Source organism: Coregonus clupeaformis, unplaced genomic scaffold (genome assembly GCF_020615455.1).
Source record: "Coregonus clupeaformis isolate EN_2021a unplaced genomic scaffold, ASM2061545v1 scaf0780, whole genome shotgun sequence".
In the NCBI taxonomy this organism is placed as follows: domain Eukaryota; kingdom Metazoa; phylum Chordata; class Actinopteri; order Salmoniformes; family Salmonidae; genus Coregonus; species Coregonus clupeaformis.
Window position 1 is genome coordinate 189,557 of NW_025534235.1, and position 19,678 is coordinate 209,234.

Here is a 19,678-nt window from a genome sequence, read left to right on the forward strand (position 1 = left end):
TCATAGTATATTCCATTTTAGTAGACGCTATTATCCAAAGCGACTTCCAACTGACAAAGCATTTCAAAATGGTTCACTGGTGGCATTTTACTTGTAGTGGTTGGTACTGCCTGGGTCTGCCTCTAGCATGGTAGCTCCTTACATGCTCCGTGGGATCCCAAGCTTATTCTGGCTCCGTCCACCTGTCTTTGTAGCAGCAGTCCTTGAAGTAGTTGTTTTGTTTTCTCAGCAAGGGCCATAATTTTTGTGGGGTGACAGGTAATGCTGCTTTGTGAGTGTTGTGCAGAAGGGTCCAGGTTCGAGCCCAACTCTGTTACACTGGGGGTAGCCTGGGCAGTCCTAGTCATGCTGGGAGTAGCCTGGGCAGTCCTAGTCATGCTGGGAGTAGCCTGGGCAGTCCTAGTCATGCTGGGAGTAGCCTGGGCAGTCCTAGTCATGCTGGGAGTAGCCTGGGCAGTCCTAGTCATGCTGGGAGTAGCCTGGGCAGTCCTAGTCATGCTGGGAGTAGCCTGGGCAGTCCTAGTCATGCTGGGAGTAGCCTGGGCAGTCCTAGTCATGCTGGGAGTAGCCTGGGCAGTCCTAGTCATGCTGGGCAGTCCTAGTCATGCTGGGAGTAGCCTGGGCAGTCCTAGTCATGCTGGGAGTAGCCTGGGGAGTCCTAGTCATGCTGGGAGTAGCCTGGGCAGTCCTAGTCATGCTGGGCAGTCCTAGTCATGCTGGGAGTAGCCTGGGCAGTCCTAGTCATGCTGGGAGTAGCCTGGGCAGTCCTAGTCATGCTGGGGGTAGCCTGGGCAGTCCTAGTCATGCTGGGAGTAGCCTGGGCAGTCCTAGTCATGCTGGGAGTAGCCTGGGCAGTCCTAGTCATGCTGGGAGTAGCCTGGGCAGTCCTAGTCATGCTGGGAGTAGCCTGGGCAGTCCTAGTCATGCTGGGGAGTAGCCTGGGCAGTCCTAGTCATGCTGGGGAGTAGCCTGGGCAGTCCTAGTCATGCTGGGAGTAGCCTGGGCAGTCCTAGTCATGCTGGGAGTAGCCTGGGCAGTCCTAGTCATGCTGGGAGTAGCCTGGGCAGTCCTAGTCATGCTGGGAGTAGCCTGGGCAGTCCTAGTCATGCTGGGGGTAGCCTGGGCAGTCCTAGTCATGCTGGGGGTAGCCTGGGCAGTCCTAGTCATGCTGGGAGTAGCCTGGGCAGTCCTAGTCATGCTGGGAGTAGCCTGGGCAGTCCTAGTCATGCTGGGAGTAGCCTGGGCAGTCCTAGTCATGCTGGGGGTAGCCTGGGCAGTCCTAGTCATGCTGGGAGTAGCCTGGGCAGTCCTAGTCATGCTGGGGAGTAGCCTGGGCAGTCCTAGTCATGCTGGGAGTAGCCTGGGCAGTCCTAGTCATGCTGGGAGGAGCCTGGGCAGTCCTAGTCATGCTGGGAGTAGCCTGGGCAGTCCTAGTCATGCTGGGAGGAGCCTGGGCAGTCCTAGTCATGCTGGGGGTAGCCTGGGCAGTCCTAGTCATGCTGGGGGTAGCCTGGGCAGTCCTAGTCATGCTGGGAGTAGCCTGGGCAGTCCTAGTCATGCTGGGAGTAGCCTGGGCAGTCCTAGTCATGCTGGGAGTAGCCTGGGCAGTCCTAGTCATGCTGGGGGTAGCCTGGGCAGTCCTAGTCATACTGGGAGTAGCCTGGGCAGTCCTAGTCATGCTGGGAGTAGCCTGGGCAGTCCTAGTCATGCTGGGGGTAGCCTGGGCAGTCCTAGTCATGCTGGGAGTAGCCTGGGCAGTCCTAGTCATGCTGGGAGTAGCCTGGGCAGTCCTAGTCATGCTGGGAGTAGCCTGGGCAGTCCTAGTCATGCTGGGGGTAGCCTGGGCAGTCCTAGTCATGCTGGGAGTAGCCTGGGCAGTCCTAGTCATGCTGGGGGTAGCCTGGGCAGTCCTAGTCATGCTGGGAGGAGCCTGGGCAGTCCTAGTCATGCTGGGAGGAGCCTGGGCAGTCCTAGTCATGCTGGGAGGAGCCTGGGCAGTCCTAGTCATGCTGGGAGGAGCCTGGGCAGTCCTAGTCATGCTGGGAGTAGCCTGGGCAGTCCTAGTCATGCTGGGAGTAGCCTGGGCAGTCCTAGTCATGCTGGGAGTAGCCTGGGCAGTCCTAGTCATGCTGGGGGTAGCCTAGGAACTGCAGTCCTAGCCATAGTCTGCCTGGGGGTAGTTTACTCTGGGCAGGGGTGGCTGTGGCGGTGGGTTAAGATGAAGAAGGCAGCCTGATGCCACCAGTAGAACATCACAATGACCAGAACATGCCACACCTGGTGGCTGGAGCCCAGGTAGTTCAACTGACCTGATGGAAGATGCAAAGGCATGGTTATAATGGCTTTCCAAACAACATTAAAGAATGCATGGTTATAATGGCTTTCCAAACAACATTCAAGAATGCATGGTTTTCCAAACCAGGTTCATCACCATAACAACAAGGGGACTGAAACGTCATCTGGGCTCTCAATTTGTTTTTTTTCCCCCCTGTGATTCCTCGCTTTCTTCTCAACCGTTTTAGAGAGACAGACTAAAGTATTTTATTCCAAGAAAAAGAGGAATCAAGGAAAGCTGAAGTGAGACCTTGTGCACGTACCTGGGAAGTAGCGTTCAGGAACCTTGGAGACGTAGAAGATGAAGGCTAAGGCAGCGATCACGTACATCCCCAGAACACGAGGAATAAAAGACTGGAGAAAATAAGAATATTAGATCATATATAGTTGCTTTGGGTTAAAGAGTCAAGGAGTGACACTTAAAAAAGGACCCTTAGGGCCAGTTTCCTGGACATACACTGCTCAAAAAAAATAAAGGGAACACTTAAACAACACAATGTAACTCCAAGTCAATCACACTTCTGTGAAATCAAACTGTCCACTTAGGAAGCAACACTGATTGACAATACATTTCACACGCTGTTGTGCAAATGGAATAGACAACAGGTGGAAATTATAGGCAATTAGCAAGACACCCCCAATAAAGAAGTGGTTCTGCAGGTGGTGACCACAGACCACTTCTCAGTTCCTATGCTTCCTGGCTGATGTTTTGGTCACTTTTGAATGCTGGCGGTGCTTTCACTCTAGTGGTAGCATGAGACGGAGTCTACAACCCACACAAGTGGCTCAGGTAGTGCAGCTCATCCAGGATGGCACATCAATGCGAGCTGTGGCAAGAAGGTTTGCTGTGTCTGTCAGCGTAGTATCCAGAGCATGGAGGCGCTACCAGGAGACAGGCCAGTACATCAGGAGACGTGGAGGAGGCCGTAGGAGGGCAACAACCCAGCAGCAGGACCGCTACCTCCGCCTTTGTGCAAGGAGGAGCAGGAGGAGCACTGCCAGAGCCCTGCAAAATGACCTCCAGCAGGCCACAAATGTGCATGTGTCTGTTCAAACGGTCAGAAACAGACTCCATGAGGGTGGTATGTGGGCCCGACGTCCACAGGTGGGGGTTGTGCTTACAGCCCAACACCGTGCAGGACGTTTGGCATTTGCCAGAGAACACCAAGATTGGCAAATTCGCCACTGGCGCCCTGTGCTCTTCACAGATGAAAGCAGGTTCACACTGAGCACGTGACAAACGTGACAGAGTCTGGAGACGCCGTGGAGAACGTTCTGCTGCCTGCAGCATCCTCCAGCATGACCGGTTTGGCGGTGGGTCAGTCATGGTGTGGGGTGGCATTTCTTTGGGGGGCCGCACAGCCCTCCATGTGCTCGCCAGAGGTAGCCTGACTGCCATTAGGTACCGAGATGAGATCCTCAGACCCCTTGTGAGACCATATGCTGGTGCGGTTGGCCCTGGGTTCCTCCTAATGCAAGAAGATGCTAGACCTCATATGGCTGGAGTGTGTCAGCAGTTCCTGCAAGAGGAAGGCATTGATGCTATGGACTGGCCCGCCCGTTCCCCAGACCTGAATCCAATTGAGCACATCTGGGACATCATGTCTCGCTCCATCCACCAACGCCACGTTGCACCACAGACTGTCCAGGAGTTGGCGGATGCTTTAGTCCAGGTCTGGGAGGAGATCCCTCAGGAGACCATCCGCCACCTCATCAGGAGCATGCCCAGGCGTTGTAGGGAGGTCATACAGGCACGTGGAGGCCACACACACTACTGAGCCTCATTTTGACTTGTTTTAAGGACATTACATCAAAGTTGGATCAGCCTGTAGTGTGGTTTTCCACTTTAATTTTGAGGGTGACTCCAAATCCAGACCTCCATGGGTTGATACATTTGATTTCCATTGATAATTTGTGTGATTTTGTTGTCAGCACATTCAACTATGTAAAGAAACAATTATTTAATAAGATTATTTCATTCATTCAGATCTAGGATGTGTTGTTTAAGTGTTCCCTTTATTTTTTTGAGCAGTGTAGTTTAGGCCTTATCCTGGACTAAAACACACTTTCAATACAGATCCTCCACGGAGCAGATTATGGTGTCCACAACGAGGCTTAATCAGTGTCCGGGAAACCAGCCCTTAAAGTTTAGGCTCCTTTGAGGCAGTAGGCTACAAGTTAGCTGACCTGTACGAGCTCCGAAGAGAAGCCCCCGTTGAGCCAGACCCAGTGTACGGTGGGGATGAGGCCGTAGCCGGCCACGCTGCAGAAGAGAACGGAGCGCAGCCGCTGCCACTGCTTGCTGAGGTAGTGGGGGTGGATCTGGGCAAAGAACACCGCCAGGATCATGGCTAGCACCGTCACCAGGTACACCTGACGCCAGTACTAAAAAAGAAATGGAATAGAACAGATACATTATTGTCCATTTTACAATAGAAATGGATTGATTTGCTGTCATAATACCCAATGTACGGCTGGGGGTATGAAATATGCACTGTGTTGCACCTGTTCATTTAAGTAGGCCTATATATTCTTCAAATATTAGTGCTTTAAAATAAAACGTTTTTTTTTTTTTTATACACTTTGTACTTTTCCAGGGCATTTATTCAGATACCCTCGCTTGCCAATTTGAGTGGAATTCACAGTGAATTAATTTTCACATGGAAAATGCCCACACCCAGGAGCATCATTTAGGACTAGTGGAATACACACTTCATACATTTGGCCAAGTATTTTCCATTCCTCATAAACCCATTCCACAAAACGTGCCTTTATGGTATTTGAGTTATACTACTAAAAATAAATGGGGGGGGGGGGGTTTCTTTAATTTTTTAACCCAGCCCTTTTCTCTTTGGGGACTTGGCTAAGTGAGTAGAGTGAGTATTCACCCAGAGTAGAGAAGCCCCAGTCTTGGCAGGCAGGGAAGGAGCGGAGATGGTTCTGGCTCCCCTATGTGTTAACGTCATATGGCGTGTAACAGGAGTGATGTGGATAACAGGAGTGATGGACCGCTCTGAATGCAGCCATCTGGTTCTGACTGGAGCAGATTTCAGCCGCGTTCTGGGGGCACAATAACCCGGGAACTTCCAATATGCGGGGGGAAGAGCTAACGGGAGGCGCCGCCAAAACTCAGACAGACAGTGGCGAAAACAAGTGAGGGGTGGCTGGAGAAGGAACGGATGGGACTTGCTTGGCCAACACTTCCAAGTCTGAGTTGTTTTCTTTCAGCAGTACAGAGCAGCAATGAAATGAAACATCCATTATTTTTGATGGGAACAATTAATTTATGAAGTGGTACATTGAATTAACTCTTTTCAAGGGCCACCATGTAAACATTGTGGAAGAGGAGAAAGTAGTCTCCACTACTACAAGTACACTAGGGTCCTTGAGGAATCATACAGAACTGTTCAGAAGAAAGAGATGAAGCCAGCCCGCTAGCCCGAGGTTAGTGAAGGCAGCCCGCTAGCCCGAGGTTAGTGAAGGCAGCCCGCTAGCCCGAGGTTAGTGAAGCCAGCCCGCTAGCCCGAGGTTAGTGAAGCCAGCCCGCTAGCCCGAGGTTAGTGAAGCCAGCCCGCTAGCCCGAGGTTAGTGAAGCCAGCCCGCTAGCCCGAGGTTAGTGAAGCCAGCCCGCTAGCCCGAGGTTAGTGAAGCCAGCCCGCTAGCCCGAGGTTAGTGAAGGCAGCCCGCTAGCCCGAGGTTAGTGAAGCTAGCCCGAGGTTAGTGAAGCCAGCCCGCTAGCCCGAGGTTAGTGAAGCCAGCCCGCTAGCCCGAGGTTAGTGAAGCCAGCCCGCTAGCCCGAGGTTAGTGAAGCCATCCTGCTAGCCCGAGGTAAGTGAAGCAGCACGCTAGCAGAGAAGCCAGCCCGCTATCCCGAGGTTAGAGAAGCCAGCCCGCTAGCCCGAGGTTAGTGAAGCCAGCACGCTAGCGGAGAAGCCAGCCCGAGGTTAGAGAAGCCAGCCCGCTAGCCCGAGGTTAGTGAAGCTAGCCCGAGGTTAGTGAAGCCAGCACGCTAGCAGAGAAGCCAGCCCGCTAGCCCGAGGTTAGGGAAGCTAGCCCGAGGTTAGAGAAGCCAGCCCGCGGTTAGAGAAGCCAGCACGCTAGCCCGAGGTTAGTGAAGCCAGCCCGCTATCCCGAGGTTAGTGAAGCCAGCCCGCTATCCCGAGGTTAGAGAAGCCAGCCCGCTATCCCGAGGTTAGTGAAGCCAGCCCGCTAGCCCGAGGTTAGTGAAGCCAGCCCGCTAGCCCGAGGTTAGTGAAGCCAGCCCGCTAGCCCGAGGTTAGTGAAGCCATCCCGCTAGCCCGAGGTTAGTGAAGGCAGCCCGCTAGCCCGAGGTTAGTGAAGCTAGCCCGAGGTTAGTGAAGCCAGCCCGCTAGCCCGAGGTTAGTGAAGCCAGCCCGCTAGCCCGAGGTTAGTGAAGCCAGCCCGCTAGCCCGAGGTTAGTGAAGCCATCCTGCTAGCCCGAGGTAAGTGAAGCCAGCACGCTAGCAGAGAAGCCAGCCCGCTATCCCGAGGTTAGAGAAGCCAGCCCGCTAGCCCGAGGTTAGTGAAGCCAGCACGCTAGCGGAGAAGCCAGCCCGAGGTTAGAGAAGCCAGCCCGCTAGCCCGAGGTTAGTGAAGCTAGCCCGAGGTTAGTGAAGCCAGCACGCTAGCAGAGAAGCCAGCCCGCTAGCCCGAGGTTAGGGAAGCTAGCCCGAGGTTAGAGAAGCCAGCCCGCGGTTAGAGAAGCCAGCACGCTAGCCCGAGGTTAGTGAAGCCAGCCCGCTATCCCGAGGTTAGTGAAGCCAGCCCGCTATCCCGAGGTTAGAGAAGCCAGCCCGCTATCCCGAGTTTAGTGAAGCCAGCCCGCTATCCCGAGGTTAGTGAAGCCAGCACGCTAGCAGAGAAGCCAGCCCGCTATCCCGAGGTTAGTGAAGCCAGCCCGCTATCCCGAGGTTAGTGAAGCCAGCCCGCTAGCCCGAGGTTAGTGAAGCCAGCCCGCTAGCCCGAGGTTAGTGAAGCCAGCCCGCTAGCCCGAGATTAGTGAAGCCACCGCGCTATACAGGATCAGATCCAGGGTCAGTAGCTATATACAGGGTCAGATCCAGGATCAGTTCCAGTACCATATTAACAATGTGTAGGGATACTGGAGTGATAGAGGTAGATATGTATAGGGGTAAGGTGACTAGACATCAGGATATATGATAAACAGAGTAGCAGCAGCGTATATGATGATTGTATGCGAGTGTGTGTGCATGTGTGTAGCGTTAGCATGAATGTGTGTGTGTTATGTGTTTGAGCAAATTAAGTGTGTGTCAGTGTGAGTGTGTATGTGCATAGAGACAGTCCAAAAATAAAATACAAGGGTCAATGCAGATAGTCCGTGTAACCATTCTGTTATCAGTCTTATGGCTTGGGGATAGAAGCTGTTCAGGAGCCTGTTGGTGTCAGACTTGTTGCTCCGGTACGGCTTGCCATGCGGAAGGAGAGAGAACAGTCTATGGCTTGGGTGGCTGGAGACTTTAACAATTACCAACTAGCCCGGCAGACCAGTAAAATTGTCTTTCAAACATCGTACAGCACAGATATTTAACCTGAATGTTACCCAGGCTAGTAGAAATCTCACTCTACTAGCCGGGCTGGCCAGCGCCCAGAAATCCTTAAGCTCCATTCCTGAAGATACAGTTGAAGTCGGAAGTTTACATACACTTAGGTTGGAGTCATTAAAACTCGTTTTTCAACCACTCCACAAATTTCTTGTTAAACTGTGGTTTTGGCAAGTCAGTTAGGACATCTACTTTGTGCATGACACAAGTCATTTTTCCAACAATTGTTTACAGACAATATTATTTCACTTATAATTCACTGAATCACAATTCCAGTGGGTCAGAAGTTTACATACACTAAGTTGACTGTGCCTTTAAACAGCTTTGAAAATTCCAGAAAATGATGTCATGGCTTTAGAAGCTTTTGATAGGCTAATTGACATCATTTGAGTCAATTGGAGGTGTACCTGTGGATGTATTTCAAGGCCTACCTTCAAACTCAGTGCCTCTTTGCTTGACATCATGGGAAAATCAAAAGAAATCAGCCAATACCTCATAAAAAAGATTGTAGACCTCCACAAGTCTGGTTCATCCTTGGGAGCAGTTTCCAAACACCTGAAGGTACCACGTTCATCTGTACAAACAATAGTACGCAAGTATAAACACCATGGGACCACGCAGCCGTCATACCGTTCAGGAAGGAGATGCGTTCTGTTTCCTAGAGATGAACGTAGTGCGAAAGTGCAAATCAATCCCAGAACAACAGCAAAGGACCTTGTGAAGATGCTGGAGGAAACAGGTACAAAAGTATATATATCCACAGTAAAACGAGTCCTATATTGACATAACCTGAAAGGCCGCTCAGCAAGGAAGAAGCCACTGCTCAAAAACCGCCATAAAAAAGCCAGACTACGGTTTGCAACTGCACATGGGGACAAAGATCGTACTTCTTGGAGAAATGTCCTCTGGTCTGATGAAACAAAAATAGAACTGTTTGGCCATAATGACCATCGTTATGTTTGGAGGAAAAAGGGTGACGCTTGCAAGCCGAAGAACACCATCCCAAACGTGAAGCACCGGGGTGGCAGCATGTGGGGATGCTTTGCTGCAGGAGGGACTGGTGCACTTCACAAAACAGATGGCATCATGAGGAAGGAAAATTATGTGGATATATTGAAGCAACATCTCAAGACATCAGTCAGGAAGTTAAAGCTTGGACGCAAATGGGTCTTCCAAATGGACAATGACCCCAAGCATACTTTCAAAGTTGTGGCAAAATGGCTTAAGGACAACAAAGTCAAGGTATTGGAGTGGCCATCACAAAGCCCTGACCTCAATCCTATAGAAAATGTGTGTGCAGAACTGAAAAAGCGTGTGCGAGCAAGGAGGCCTACAAACCTGACTCAGTTACACCAGCTCTGTCAGGAGGAATGGGCCAAAATTCACCCAATTTATTGTGGGAAGCTTGTGGAAGGTTACCTGAAATGTTTGACCCAAGTTAAACAATTTAAAGGCAATGCTACCAAATACTAATTGAATGTATGTAAACTTCTGACCCACTGGGAATGTGATGAAATAAATAAAAGCTGAAATAAATCATTCTCTCTGCTATTATTCTGACATTTCACATTCTTAAAATAAAGTGGTGATCCTAACTGACCTAAAACAGGGAATTATTACTAGGATTAAATGTCAGGAATTGTGAAAAACTGAGTTTAAATGTATTTGGATAAGGTGTATGTAAAAGTCAGGATTTCATGCAACCTTAACTACAGCTGGGAAAGTCAAGTGAGCTAACATCAGGTGTAGCGTTCTGGGTGGTTAGAAGTGTGCTACATACGTTATTGCAGTAGAATGCGTAGAAGACATGCCATACGTTATTGCAGTAGAATGCGTAGAAGACATGCCATACGTTATTGCAGTAGAATGCGTAGAAGACATGCCATACGTTATTGCAGTAGAACGGGTAGAAGACATGCCATACGTTATTGCAGTAGAACGGGTAGAAGACATGACATACGTTATTGCAGTAGAATGCGTAGAAGACCCCAGGTACGTAGCAGCCCAGGATGCCTACGGAGATGCCGGCGTAGTCCAGAGCCATCCAGCGGCGACTGGTCTTCTCTGAGCGGTGACAGCAGAACAGGTGGTAGCCCACAGAGCACAGCATGCACAGCTGGAAAGAGAGGAGAACGCGTCATTAACTCAGGAAAGAAAGAAACGTCCTCTCACTGTCAACTGCGTTTATTTTCAGCAAACTTTAACATGTAAATATTTGTATGAACATGACAAGATTCAACAACTGAGACATAAACGGAACAACTTCCACAGACATGTGACTAACAGAAATTGAATAATGTGTCCCTGAAAAAAAAAAAAAAAGGGGGGGTCAAAATCAAAAGTAACAGTCAGTATCTGGTGTGGCCACCAGCTGCATTAAGTACTGCAGTGCATCTCCTCCCCATGGACTGCACCAGATTTGCCCGTTCTTGCTGTGAGATGTTACCCCACTCTTCCACCAAGGCACCTGCAAGTTCCCGGACATTTCTAGGGGGAATGGCCCTAGCCCTCACCCTCCGATCCAACAGGTCCCAGACGTGCTCAATGTGATTGAGATCCGGGCTCTTCGCTGGCCATGGCAGAACACTGAAATTCCTGTCTTGCAGGAAATCACGCACAGAACGAGCAGTATGGCTGGTGGCATTGTCATGCTGGAGGGTCATGTCAGGATGAGCCTGCAGGAAGGGTACCACATGAGGGAGGAGGATGTCTTCCCTGTAACGCACAGCGTTGAGGTTGCCTGCAATGACAACAAATGACACACCGCCCCAGACCATGACGGACCCTCTACCTCGATCCCGCTCCAGAGTACAGGCCTCGGTGTAATGCTAATTCCTTCGACGATAAACGCAAACCCGACCATCACCGCTGGTGAGACAAAACCGTGACTCATCAGTGAAGAGCACTTTTTGCCAGTCCTGTCTGGTCCAGCGACGGTGGGTTTGTGCCCATAGGCGATGTTGTTGCCAGTGATGTCTGGTGAGGACCTGCCTTACAACAGGCCTACAAGCCCTCAGTCCAGCCTCTCTCAGCCTATCGCGGACAGTCTGAGCACTGATGGAGGGATTGGGCGTTCCTGGTGTTGCCATCCTGTACCTTTACATTTACGTAATTTAGCAGACGCTCTTATCCAGAGTGACTTACAGTTAAGTGAGTGCATACATTTTTCATACTGCCCCCTCGTGGGAATCGAACCCACAACCCTGGCGTTGCAAGCGCCATGCTCTACCAACTGAGCTACATGGGACCCGTCGTGTACCTGTCCCGCAGGTGTGATGTTCGGATGTACCGATCCTGTGCAGGTGTTGTTACACGTGGTCTGCCACTACGATCAGCTGTCCGTCCTGTCTCCCTGTAGCGCTGTCTTAGGCGTCTCACAGTATGGACATTGCAATTTATTGCCCTGGCCACATCTGCAGTCCTCATGCCTCCTTGCAGAATGCCTAAGGCATGTTCACACAGATGAGCAGGGACCCTGGGCATTTTTCTTTTGGTGTTTTTCAGAGTCAGTAGAAAGGCCTCTTTAGTGTCCTAAGTTTTCATAACTGTGACCTTAATTGCCTACCGTCTGTAAGCTGTTACTGTCTTAACAACCGTTCCACAGGTGCATGTTCATTAATTGTTTATGGTTCATTGAACAAACATGGGAAACAGTGTTTAAACTCTTTACAATGAAGATCTGTGACGTTATTTTGATTTTTACAAATTATCTTTGAAAGACAGGGTCCTGAAAAAGGGACGTTTCTTTTTTTGCCGAGTTTATGTCAGAGGACAATACAGAGCTGGACAGAGAGAACACTCAATAAAACTATGTCAGAGAAGAAATGCTTTGAATGAAAGCTCCCATCCTCATATTGTCTTATTTAAGGTCATGGAACTCAGAATATCAATCTGGTTGGACTGGCTGTTTTGGCTGATCAGATTGACTGTCTGTCACCACTCATAGAAGTGGTGTAGGCTATTTCCTTGATTCCTTGTGTCCTCTCCTCATCTCCTTCTCAAAACACATTGGGGGAGAAAATCAGGGGTTCCTCTCCTCTGACCTTCTCTTGCAATGAGTTGAGGACACAAGGAAATAAAATTGAGATTCACCCATAGTGCCATTTTGTAAATCAAATCAAATGTTATTTGTCACATGCGCCGAATACAACAGGTGTAGACATTACAGTCAAATGCTTACTTACAAGCCCTTAACCAACAATGCAGTTGTAAGAAGAATACGACATAAAAGTAACAAATAATTAAAGAGCAGCAGTAAAAATAACAGTAGAGAGGCTATATACAGGGGATACCGGTACCGAGTCAATGTGCGGGGGCACCGGTTAGTCAAGGTAATTGAGGTAATATGTACATGTAGGTAGAGTTTTAAAGTGACTATGCATAGATAATGAACAGAGAGTAGCAGCAGCGTAAGGGGGAGGGGGGCTGTTTAGAAGCATCTTGGACCTAGAGTTGAGAATGACACAAATATTAATTTTCACAAAGTCTGCTGCCTCAGTTTTTATGATGGCAATTTGCATATACTCCAGAATGTTATGAAGAGTGATCAGATGAATTGCAATTCATTGCAAATTCCCTATTTGCCATGAAAATGAACTTAATCCCCCAAAAACATTTCCACTGCATTTCAGCCCTGCCACAAAAGGACCAGCTGACATCATGTCAGTGATTCTGTCGTTAACACAGGTGAGAGTGTTGACGAGGACAAGGCTGGAGATCACTCTGTCATGCTGATTGAGTTAGAATAACAGACTGGAAGCTTTAAAAGGAGGGTGGTGCTTGAAATCATTGTTCTTCTTCTGTTAACCATGGTTACCTGCAAGGAAACACGTGCCGTCATCATTGCTTTGCACAAAAAGGGCTTGACAGGCAAGGATATTGCTGCTAGTAAGATTGCACCTAAATCAACCATTTATTGGATCATCAAGAACTTAAAGGAGAGAGGTTCAATTGTTGTGAAGAAGGCTTCAGGGTGCCCAAGAAAGTCCAGCAAGCGCCAAGACCGTCTCCTAAAGTTGATTCAGCTGCGGGATCGGGCACCACCAGTGCAGAGCTGGCTCAGGAATGGCAGCAGGCAGGTGTGAGGCGAAGACATTTGCAGGATGGCCTGGTGTCAAGAAGGGCAGCGAGGAAGCCACGTCTCTCCAGGAAAAACATCAGGGACAGACTGATATTCTGCAAAAGGTACAGGGATTGGACTGCTGAGGACTGGGTTAAAGTCATTTTCTCTGATGAACCCCCTTTCCGATTGTTTGGGGCATCTGGAAAAAAGCTTGTCCGGTGAGCGCTACCATCAGTCCTGTGTCATGCCAACAGTAACGCATCCTGAGACCATTCACGTGTGGGGTAGCTTCTCAGCCAATGGAGTGCGCTCACTCACAATTTTGCCTAAGAACACAGCCACGAATAAAGAATGGTACCAACACATCCTCCGAGCGTAACTTCTCCCAACCATCCAAGAACAGTTTGGTGACGAACAATGCCTTTTCCAGCATAATGGAGCACCTTGCCATAAGGCAAAAGTGATAACTAAGTGGCTCGGGGAACAAAACATCGACATTTTGGGTCCATGCCCAGGAAACTCCCCAGACCTTAATCCCATTGAGAAATTGTGGTCAATCCTCAAGAGGAGGGTGGACAAACAAAAACCCACAAATTCTGACAAACTCCAAGCATTGATAATGCAAGAATGGGCTGCCATCAGTCAGGATGTGGCCCAGAAGTTAATTGACAGCATGCCAGGGCGGATTGCAGAGGTCTTGAAAAAGAAGGGTCAACACTGCAAATATTGACTCTTTGCATAAACTTAATGTAATTGTCAATAAAAGCCTTTGACACTTATGGAATGCTTGTAATTATACTTCAGTATACCATAGTAACATCTGACAAAAATATCTAAAAACACTGAAACAGCAAACTTTGTGAAGACCAATACTTGTGTCATTCAACACTTTTGACCATGACTGTACACGTCCTGGTAATTCTTCTGGCCCTGCGGCCTTGTGAATGTTGACCTGTTTAAAGGTCTTACTCACATCGGCTACAGAGAGTGTGATCACACAGTTGTCCGGAACAGCTGATGCTCTCATGCATGTTTCAGTGTTACTTGCCTCGAAGCGAGCATAGAAGTAATTTAGCTCGTCTGGTAGGCTCATGTCACTGGGCAGCTCGCGGCTGTGCTTCCCTTTGTAGTCTGTAATAGTTTGCAAGCTCTGCCACATCCGACGAGCGTCGGAGCCGGTGTAGTACGATTCAATCTTAGTCCTGTATTGACTCTTTGCCTGTTTGATGGTTCGTCTGAGGGCATAGCGGGATTTCTTATAAGCTTCCGGGTTAGAGTCCCGCTTCTTGAAAGCGGCAGCTCTTCCCTTTAGCTCAGTGGGGATGTTGCCTGTAATCCATGGCTTCTGGTTGGGGTGTGTACATACGGTCATTGTAGGGATGACGTCATCGATGCACTTATTGATGAAGCCAGTGACTGATGTGGTGTACTCCTCAATGCCATCGGAAGAATCCCGGAACATATTCCAGTCTGTGCTAGCAAAACAGTCCTGTAGCTTAGCATCTGCTTCATCTGACCACTTTTTTATTGACCGAGTCACTGGTGCTTCCTTTAGTTTTTGCTTGTAAGCAGGAATCATGAGGATCGAATTATGGTCAGATTTGCCAAATGGAGGGCGAGGGAGAGCTTTGTATGCGTCTCTGTGTGTGGAGTAAAGGTGGTCTAGAGTTTTTTTCCCTCTGGTTGCACATTTAACATGCTGGTAGAAATTAGGTAGAACGGATTTAAGTTTCCGTGCATTAAAGTCCACGTCCACTAGGAGCGCCGCCTCTGGATGAGCGTTTTCCTGTTTGCTTATGGCCGTATACAGTACATTGAGTGCGGTCTTAGTGCCAGCATCGGTTTGTGGTGGTAAATAGACAGCTACGAAGAATATAGATGAAAACTCTCTTGGTAGATAGTGTGGTCTACAGCTTATCATGAGATACTCTACCTCAGGCGAGCAGCATAGTGCCACTCACTCCCCCCCTCGGTATGGTATGGTACCCCACCTGGTATGGTATAGTCCCCCCGGAAGCTTTATTGATGGTATAGTACCCACCTGGAAGCAGAAGAGTCCTATGGAATAGATGACATAGTCCTCCCGGGAGGCCCCGCTGGCAGGCAGCACGAACGCCATGTCGTAGATCCCCAGGGTGAAGAACAACAGGAAGCCCAGCAGGTGGCTCCAGATATTCACCGTCTCATTCGACAGGATGAACAGACTACAGGAAGTAAACACAGATATTCACTGTCTCATTGAATAGGCTGAACAGACTACAGGAAGTAAACACATATATTCACTGTCTCATTGAACAGGATGAACAGACTACAGGAAGTGACACATGGTTTAAGTGTTAGGCCTAGGATCTGTCTGAAAAGTGTACAAGCCGTCAAATTCTTGATTCCTCCGTCCGTGTTTCCTCCATTTTACCCTCTTTCTCATTGGAGGAGAGGCTCCAAGGTCTCTCCTCTTGGACCTCATTATCCACTGAGCTTAGAGAGGTGAGGAATGGAAGAATCAAGGACAAGAGGAATCAAGGATGACCGTTAAAATGTGGCCCAGATCTGTATGAGTTCGGCATACTTCACAGAGCAAGTTCCATGCATCGGTTATTGTTAAAATCTAGGGGTGATGGACCACCCAACTACACCCACCCACCTTTTGATGCACAGCCTGGAGGGCAGGTAGGCTCTGTAGCCGTCTGTGATGTAGGGGTTATCCCTCAGGAAGACTGGGATCTGTTCGTAGGTGTACAGCCTTATCCCTCTGGGGACCAGCACGGGCCAGTACTGGTAGCTCCCCCCCAGCTCGATGTAGTGGGCACTCTTCATCAGCTTCTGAGGCATGGTGGATCTACTGAAACCTGTAGGCGTCACCACTGCATCACAGTCATCTGCTGGTAGAGATAGAGAGAGACATCTTTAAAAAGTCAGAAATCAGTCAGGTATTTAGACAACTAGTCCTAGCTAGTTTTTTTTTTTGGAATGAAAGAGAGAGATACAGTGCCTTCAGAAAGCATTCACACCCCTTTGACTTTTTCCACATTTTGTTGTGTTACAGCCTGAATTTAAAATAGATCAAATGTAGATGCTGTGTCACTGTCCTACACACAATACCCCGTGTTGAGGATCAGCGTGGCAGATGTGTTGTTACCTACCCTTACCACCTGGGGGCAGCCCGTCAGGAAGTCCAGGACAACAGAGAATGTGGTTTAGTTACAACTTTGACATAAATCAACTTGAAAATCTATGGCAAGACTTGAAAATGGTGTCTAGCAATGATCAACAACCAACTTGACAAAGTTTTAAGAATTTTTTAAATAATAATGTGCAAATATTGTACAATCCAGGTGTGCAAAACTCTTAGAGACGTACCCAAAAAGACAGCTGTAATCGCTGCCAAAGGTGATTCTAAAATGTACTGACTCAGGGGTGTGAATACTTATGTAAATTCATATGAATGTATTTCAATTTCAATACATTTGCAACAATTTCTAAAAACATGTTTTCACTTTGTCATTATGGGGTATTGTGTGTAGAAGGGTGAGAAAAAACATTTAATCCATTTTGAATTCAGGCTGTAACAACAAAATGTATCATAAGTCAAGGGGTATGAATATTTTCTGAATGCACTGTATTATCAGTTGTTCAGATCTGTTGGAATGGATAAGTGATTATGTTTGCCTTGTTATCTACAGTGTAAAACATACAATGAATGGGACATAGCTAAAATGATAGTTAGGCCTCTACACCCTAGTCTGTGCTAATCACTGATCAGTCCATCAAAAAGCAATGTGTATTGCTTCAGTTAGCTAATGATTAAACGGTTGGTGGTTTGCTACAACGTATAACGCACATCAGTAAGCAGTTCGCTTTCTAATCAGCAAACTAGCCAATAAACTGCATTTGGCAAGAACTAAGTAGCTAGCTAGCAAGCTCTCAATGCTAGCTAAGCTAGCTAGCGAAATTGTTGCTATTTAGAGCTGGCTAAATCCTGATCAAAACAGCTTACCTTTCAGTTTGGTGTACGCGTAGTTAAAGCCATTCGGATATTTCTTGTATGAATTACTGTACATTTATTTTGACCTTGTAATAGCCACGTTTACATAAAACGTAGAAAAATCAAGACACAAGCAAGTTCCATCTTCCAAATCATCAATTCCTCTGACGTCATCAGCGATGGACCCAGTAAAGTTCGCTCGTTTGAGTTGCCTGAGTAAAACAAAAAAGTATTTGCACTGTAGCGCTGAACTCAGTGCAAGTTTGCGCTTGCTCTTCTGTGGTCAGACCGCAGATAGTAGCCTATAATTCCACATGACAAAACATATAGTAGTTCTCATGTCTAATTCTCATTAAATGGCTATCAATGAGCATAAAATAGAATAGAATAGAATCGAGACTATAATTCAGTTATTATCTGAATTCAACAATGTTAGTCAATGATAAAATGTTGATTGATGATGCATATAAATATTATTCTAGCCTACGATAATATTTGGACAAAGAAACTAGAAAGAAATATGATTTTATGACCTTATAGGTAACCTAAGGTAGCAGACCTAGAACACAAGGAATGATAGAGGCTTCTAGTGGCCAAAAGGTCATGTCAGCATGTGCAGCGCCATTGAGGGCTTCTAAGATTTTAATGTAGTCAACTGGGTGGGACTTCCAACTTCATTGGCTGATCCGTCCTGGTGACCCTGTTGGAGTCATGTCCAAACGGGTCATCAGGAGGTATCTATCGATCGATCGATCGATCTCTCTCTCTCTCTCTCTCTCTCTCTCTCTCTCTCTCTCTCTCTCTCTCTCTCTCTCTCTCTCTCTCTCTCTCTCTCTCTCTCTCTCTCTCTCTCTCTCTGGCTTAGAAAAAGGCCTGTGTGGACAAGTTCCCACTTCCGTTTTGGTTGAAAATACTGTATCCCCGAAAAACCGGATGTTAGCGTTTTCTAGCGACTACGCACAGGCTCCCTTACAGGGGACATTCTTTTGACTTCATTTGTGGTTGTGTTGAGTTCACTGAGCTCGTGATCTTTTCCCGGGTGGTAGTTTGCAGACACACAGTTGTCGACACACATTCCCATCAAGACGTTGTAATTCTCTCCAGACATTTCAGGTGTGAGCCGCTTTACAACAGGAACCCCCCAGGCACAGAATCACACATTGTAGCCCTCCTCTCCTCCTCCTCCTCCCTCCTGTCTTTATATTACACCCAGTCAGTTAATTATTTTGTGGGAGTGTGTCTTCATTAGCACCACCAATGTACCTCTCAGCGTCGCCACTTCGACTAACTGTCAACTGCTATGCCAAGACAATAATGCATGCCATGTCAACGTATAGGAAGTAGTCCTAGTGCCACAGTCCAACCTGGTCTCAAAGCATTTCGTATTATTCTGTATGTAAATCTGAGACACTCTATTTATGTTACGGTTCGTATGGTCTATATTCATTTGTGGATGTCCATCACCCATTTCATGTGATATGTTACAAATTACAATTCGTATTAAACTCAGCAAAAAAAAAAGAAACGTCCCTTTTTCAGGACTCTGTCTTTCAAAGATAATTCGTAAAAATCCAAATAACTTCACAGATCTTCATTGTAAAGGGTTTAAACAATGTTTCCCATGCTTGTTCAATGAACCATAAACAATTAATGAACATGCACCTGTGGAACGGTCGTTAAAACACTAACAGCTTACAGACAGATGGCAATTAAGGTCACAGTAGCACTTAATGTAGCTGGTGGCCACACCAGTGGTCCTTTGTAGCTCAGTTGGCAGAGCACAGCGCTTGAAACGCCAAGGTAGTGGGTTCGATCCCCAGGACCACCCATACACAAAATAAATGTATGCAATGTGTCCCCCCCCCTTTGTTCAGGGACACATTATTCAATTTCTGTTAGTCACATGTCTGTGGAACTTGTTCAGTTTATGTCTCAGTTGTTGAATCTTATGTTCATACAAATATATACATGTTAAGTTTGCTGAAAATAAACGCAGTTGACAGTGAGAGGACGTTTCTTTTTTTGCTGAGTTTATAGATATGAATTTGCTAAATGTCCAATGTGTTATGAATTTGAAAAATGTACAACGTTACGAATTTGCAAAACCATATGATATGTTTTAGTTTCCCGGATTTACATTTACGATGTTATGTCTAAGAACCAATCCTTCCCAATCCAACAGCCTGTGTCCCTCATTCCCTGTTACAGAATCTCAGTGAGCCCAAATACAAGGGTGCTGTGTATGTAGCCATTACAGGAGTGACAGTCCCCGCCTTGATGCCTGCAAAACGTTAGCTCACCTAGCGCCGCTAACACTGACTGAGACTAGACATTGGCCCCATCCAACCAGACTGCATGGCAGGGTAGCGTATCTAACAGGTCCTGTCCAACCAGACTGCCAGGCTGCATGGCGGCATATTGGCGGCCCACTGGTCTCATCGGCTTTATTTATCGTGTGACTATGCCAGCAGACATCTGCTGCAGCTGCGGCTCCATCCCCCCGTGTCCACACGTCAGCCTTTCCTAGATGATACGTTAGGGTTAAGGAGGCAGCGAGAAGAGGAGACGGGGCTGCGTCCCTTTTATAGTGTCTCTAACCAGTGCCCATAGGGCCAACCCATAAGGCTCTTGTCAAAAGAAGTGCACTATATAGGGAATATGGTGCCGTTTGGGACGCAGGCAGGAAGGAGACTACATTATGCCGCCTGCTGTCCAATA

The 19,678-nt window shown here is 47.8% G+C and overlaps 1 protein-coding gene across 3 annotated transcripts; it reads right to left on the minus strand.

Annotated features, from left to right (window-relative positions):
• Positions 1 to 1,452: 1,452 nt before the first annotated feature.
• LOC121530711 (progestin and adipoQ receptor family member 3) lies at positions 1,453 to 17,111 on the minus strand. 3 transcript variants are annotated; one of them, XM_045216710.1, is made up of 8 exons: positions 16,973 to 17,111; positions 16,119 to 16,127; positions 15,620 to 15,854; positions 15,020 to 15,182; positions 9,877 to 10,032; positions 4,522 to 4,719; positions 2,598 to 2,688; positions 1,453 to 2,309 (listed from the first exon to the last, which is right to left on the minus strand). In XM_045216710.1, the coding sequence occupies exons 1-8, from the start codon at positions 17,034 to 17,036 to the stop codon at positions 2,182 to 2,184; spliced, it is 1,044 nt and encodes a 347-aa protein (XP_045072645.1). In that variant the 5' UTR covers positions 17,037 to 17,111; the 3' UTR covers positions 1,453 to 2,181. The 3 variants fall into 3 exon arrangements, with proteins under 3 accessions (XP_045072645.1, XP_045072647.1, XP_045072646.1); XM_045216712.1 differs by lacking the exon at positions 16,119 to 16,127; XM_045216711.1 differs by lacking the exon at positions 16,119 to 16,127 and having other exon boundaries at positions 15,620 to 15,857.
• Between the last annotated feature and the right edge of the window lie 2,567 nt (positions 17,112 to 19,678).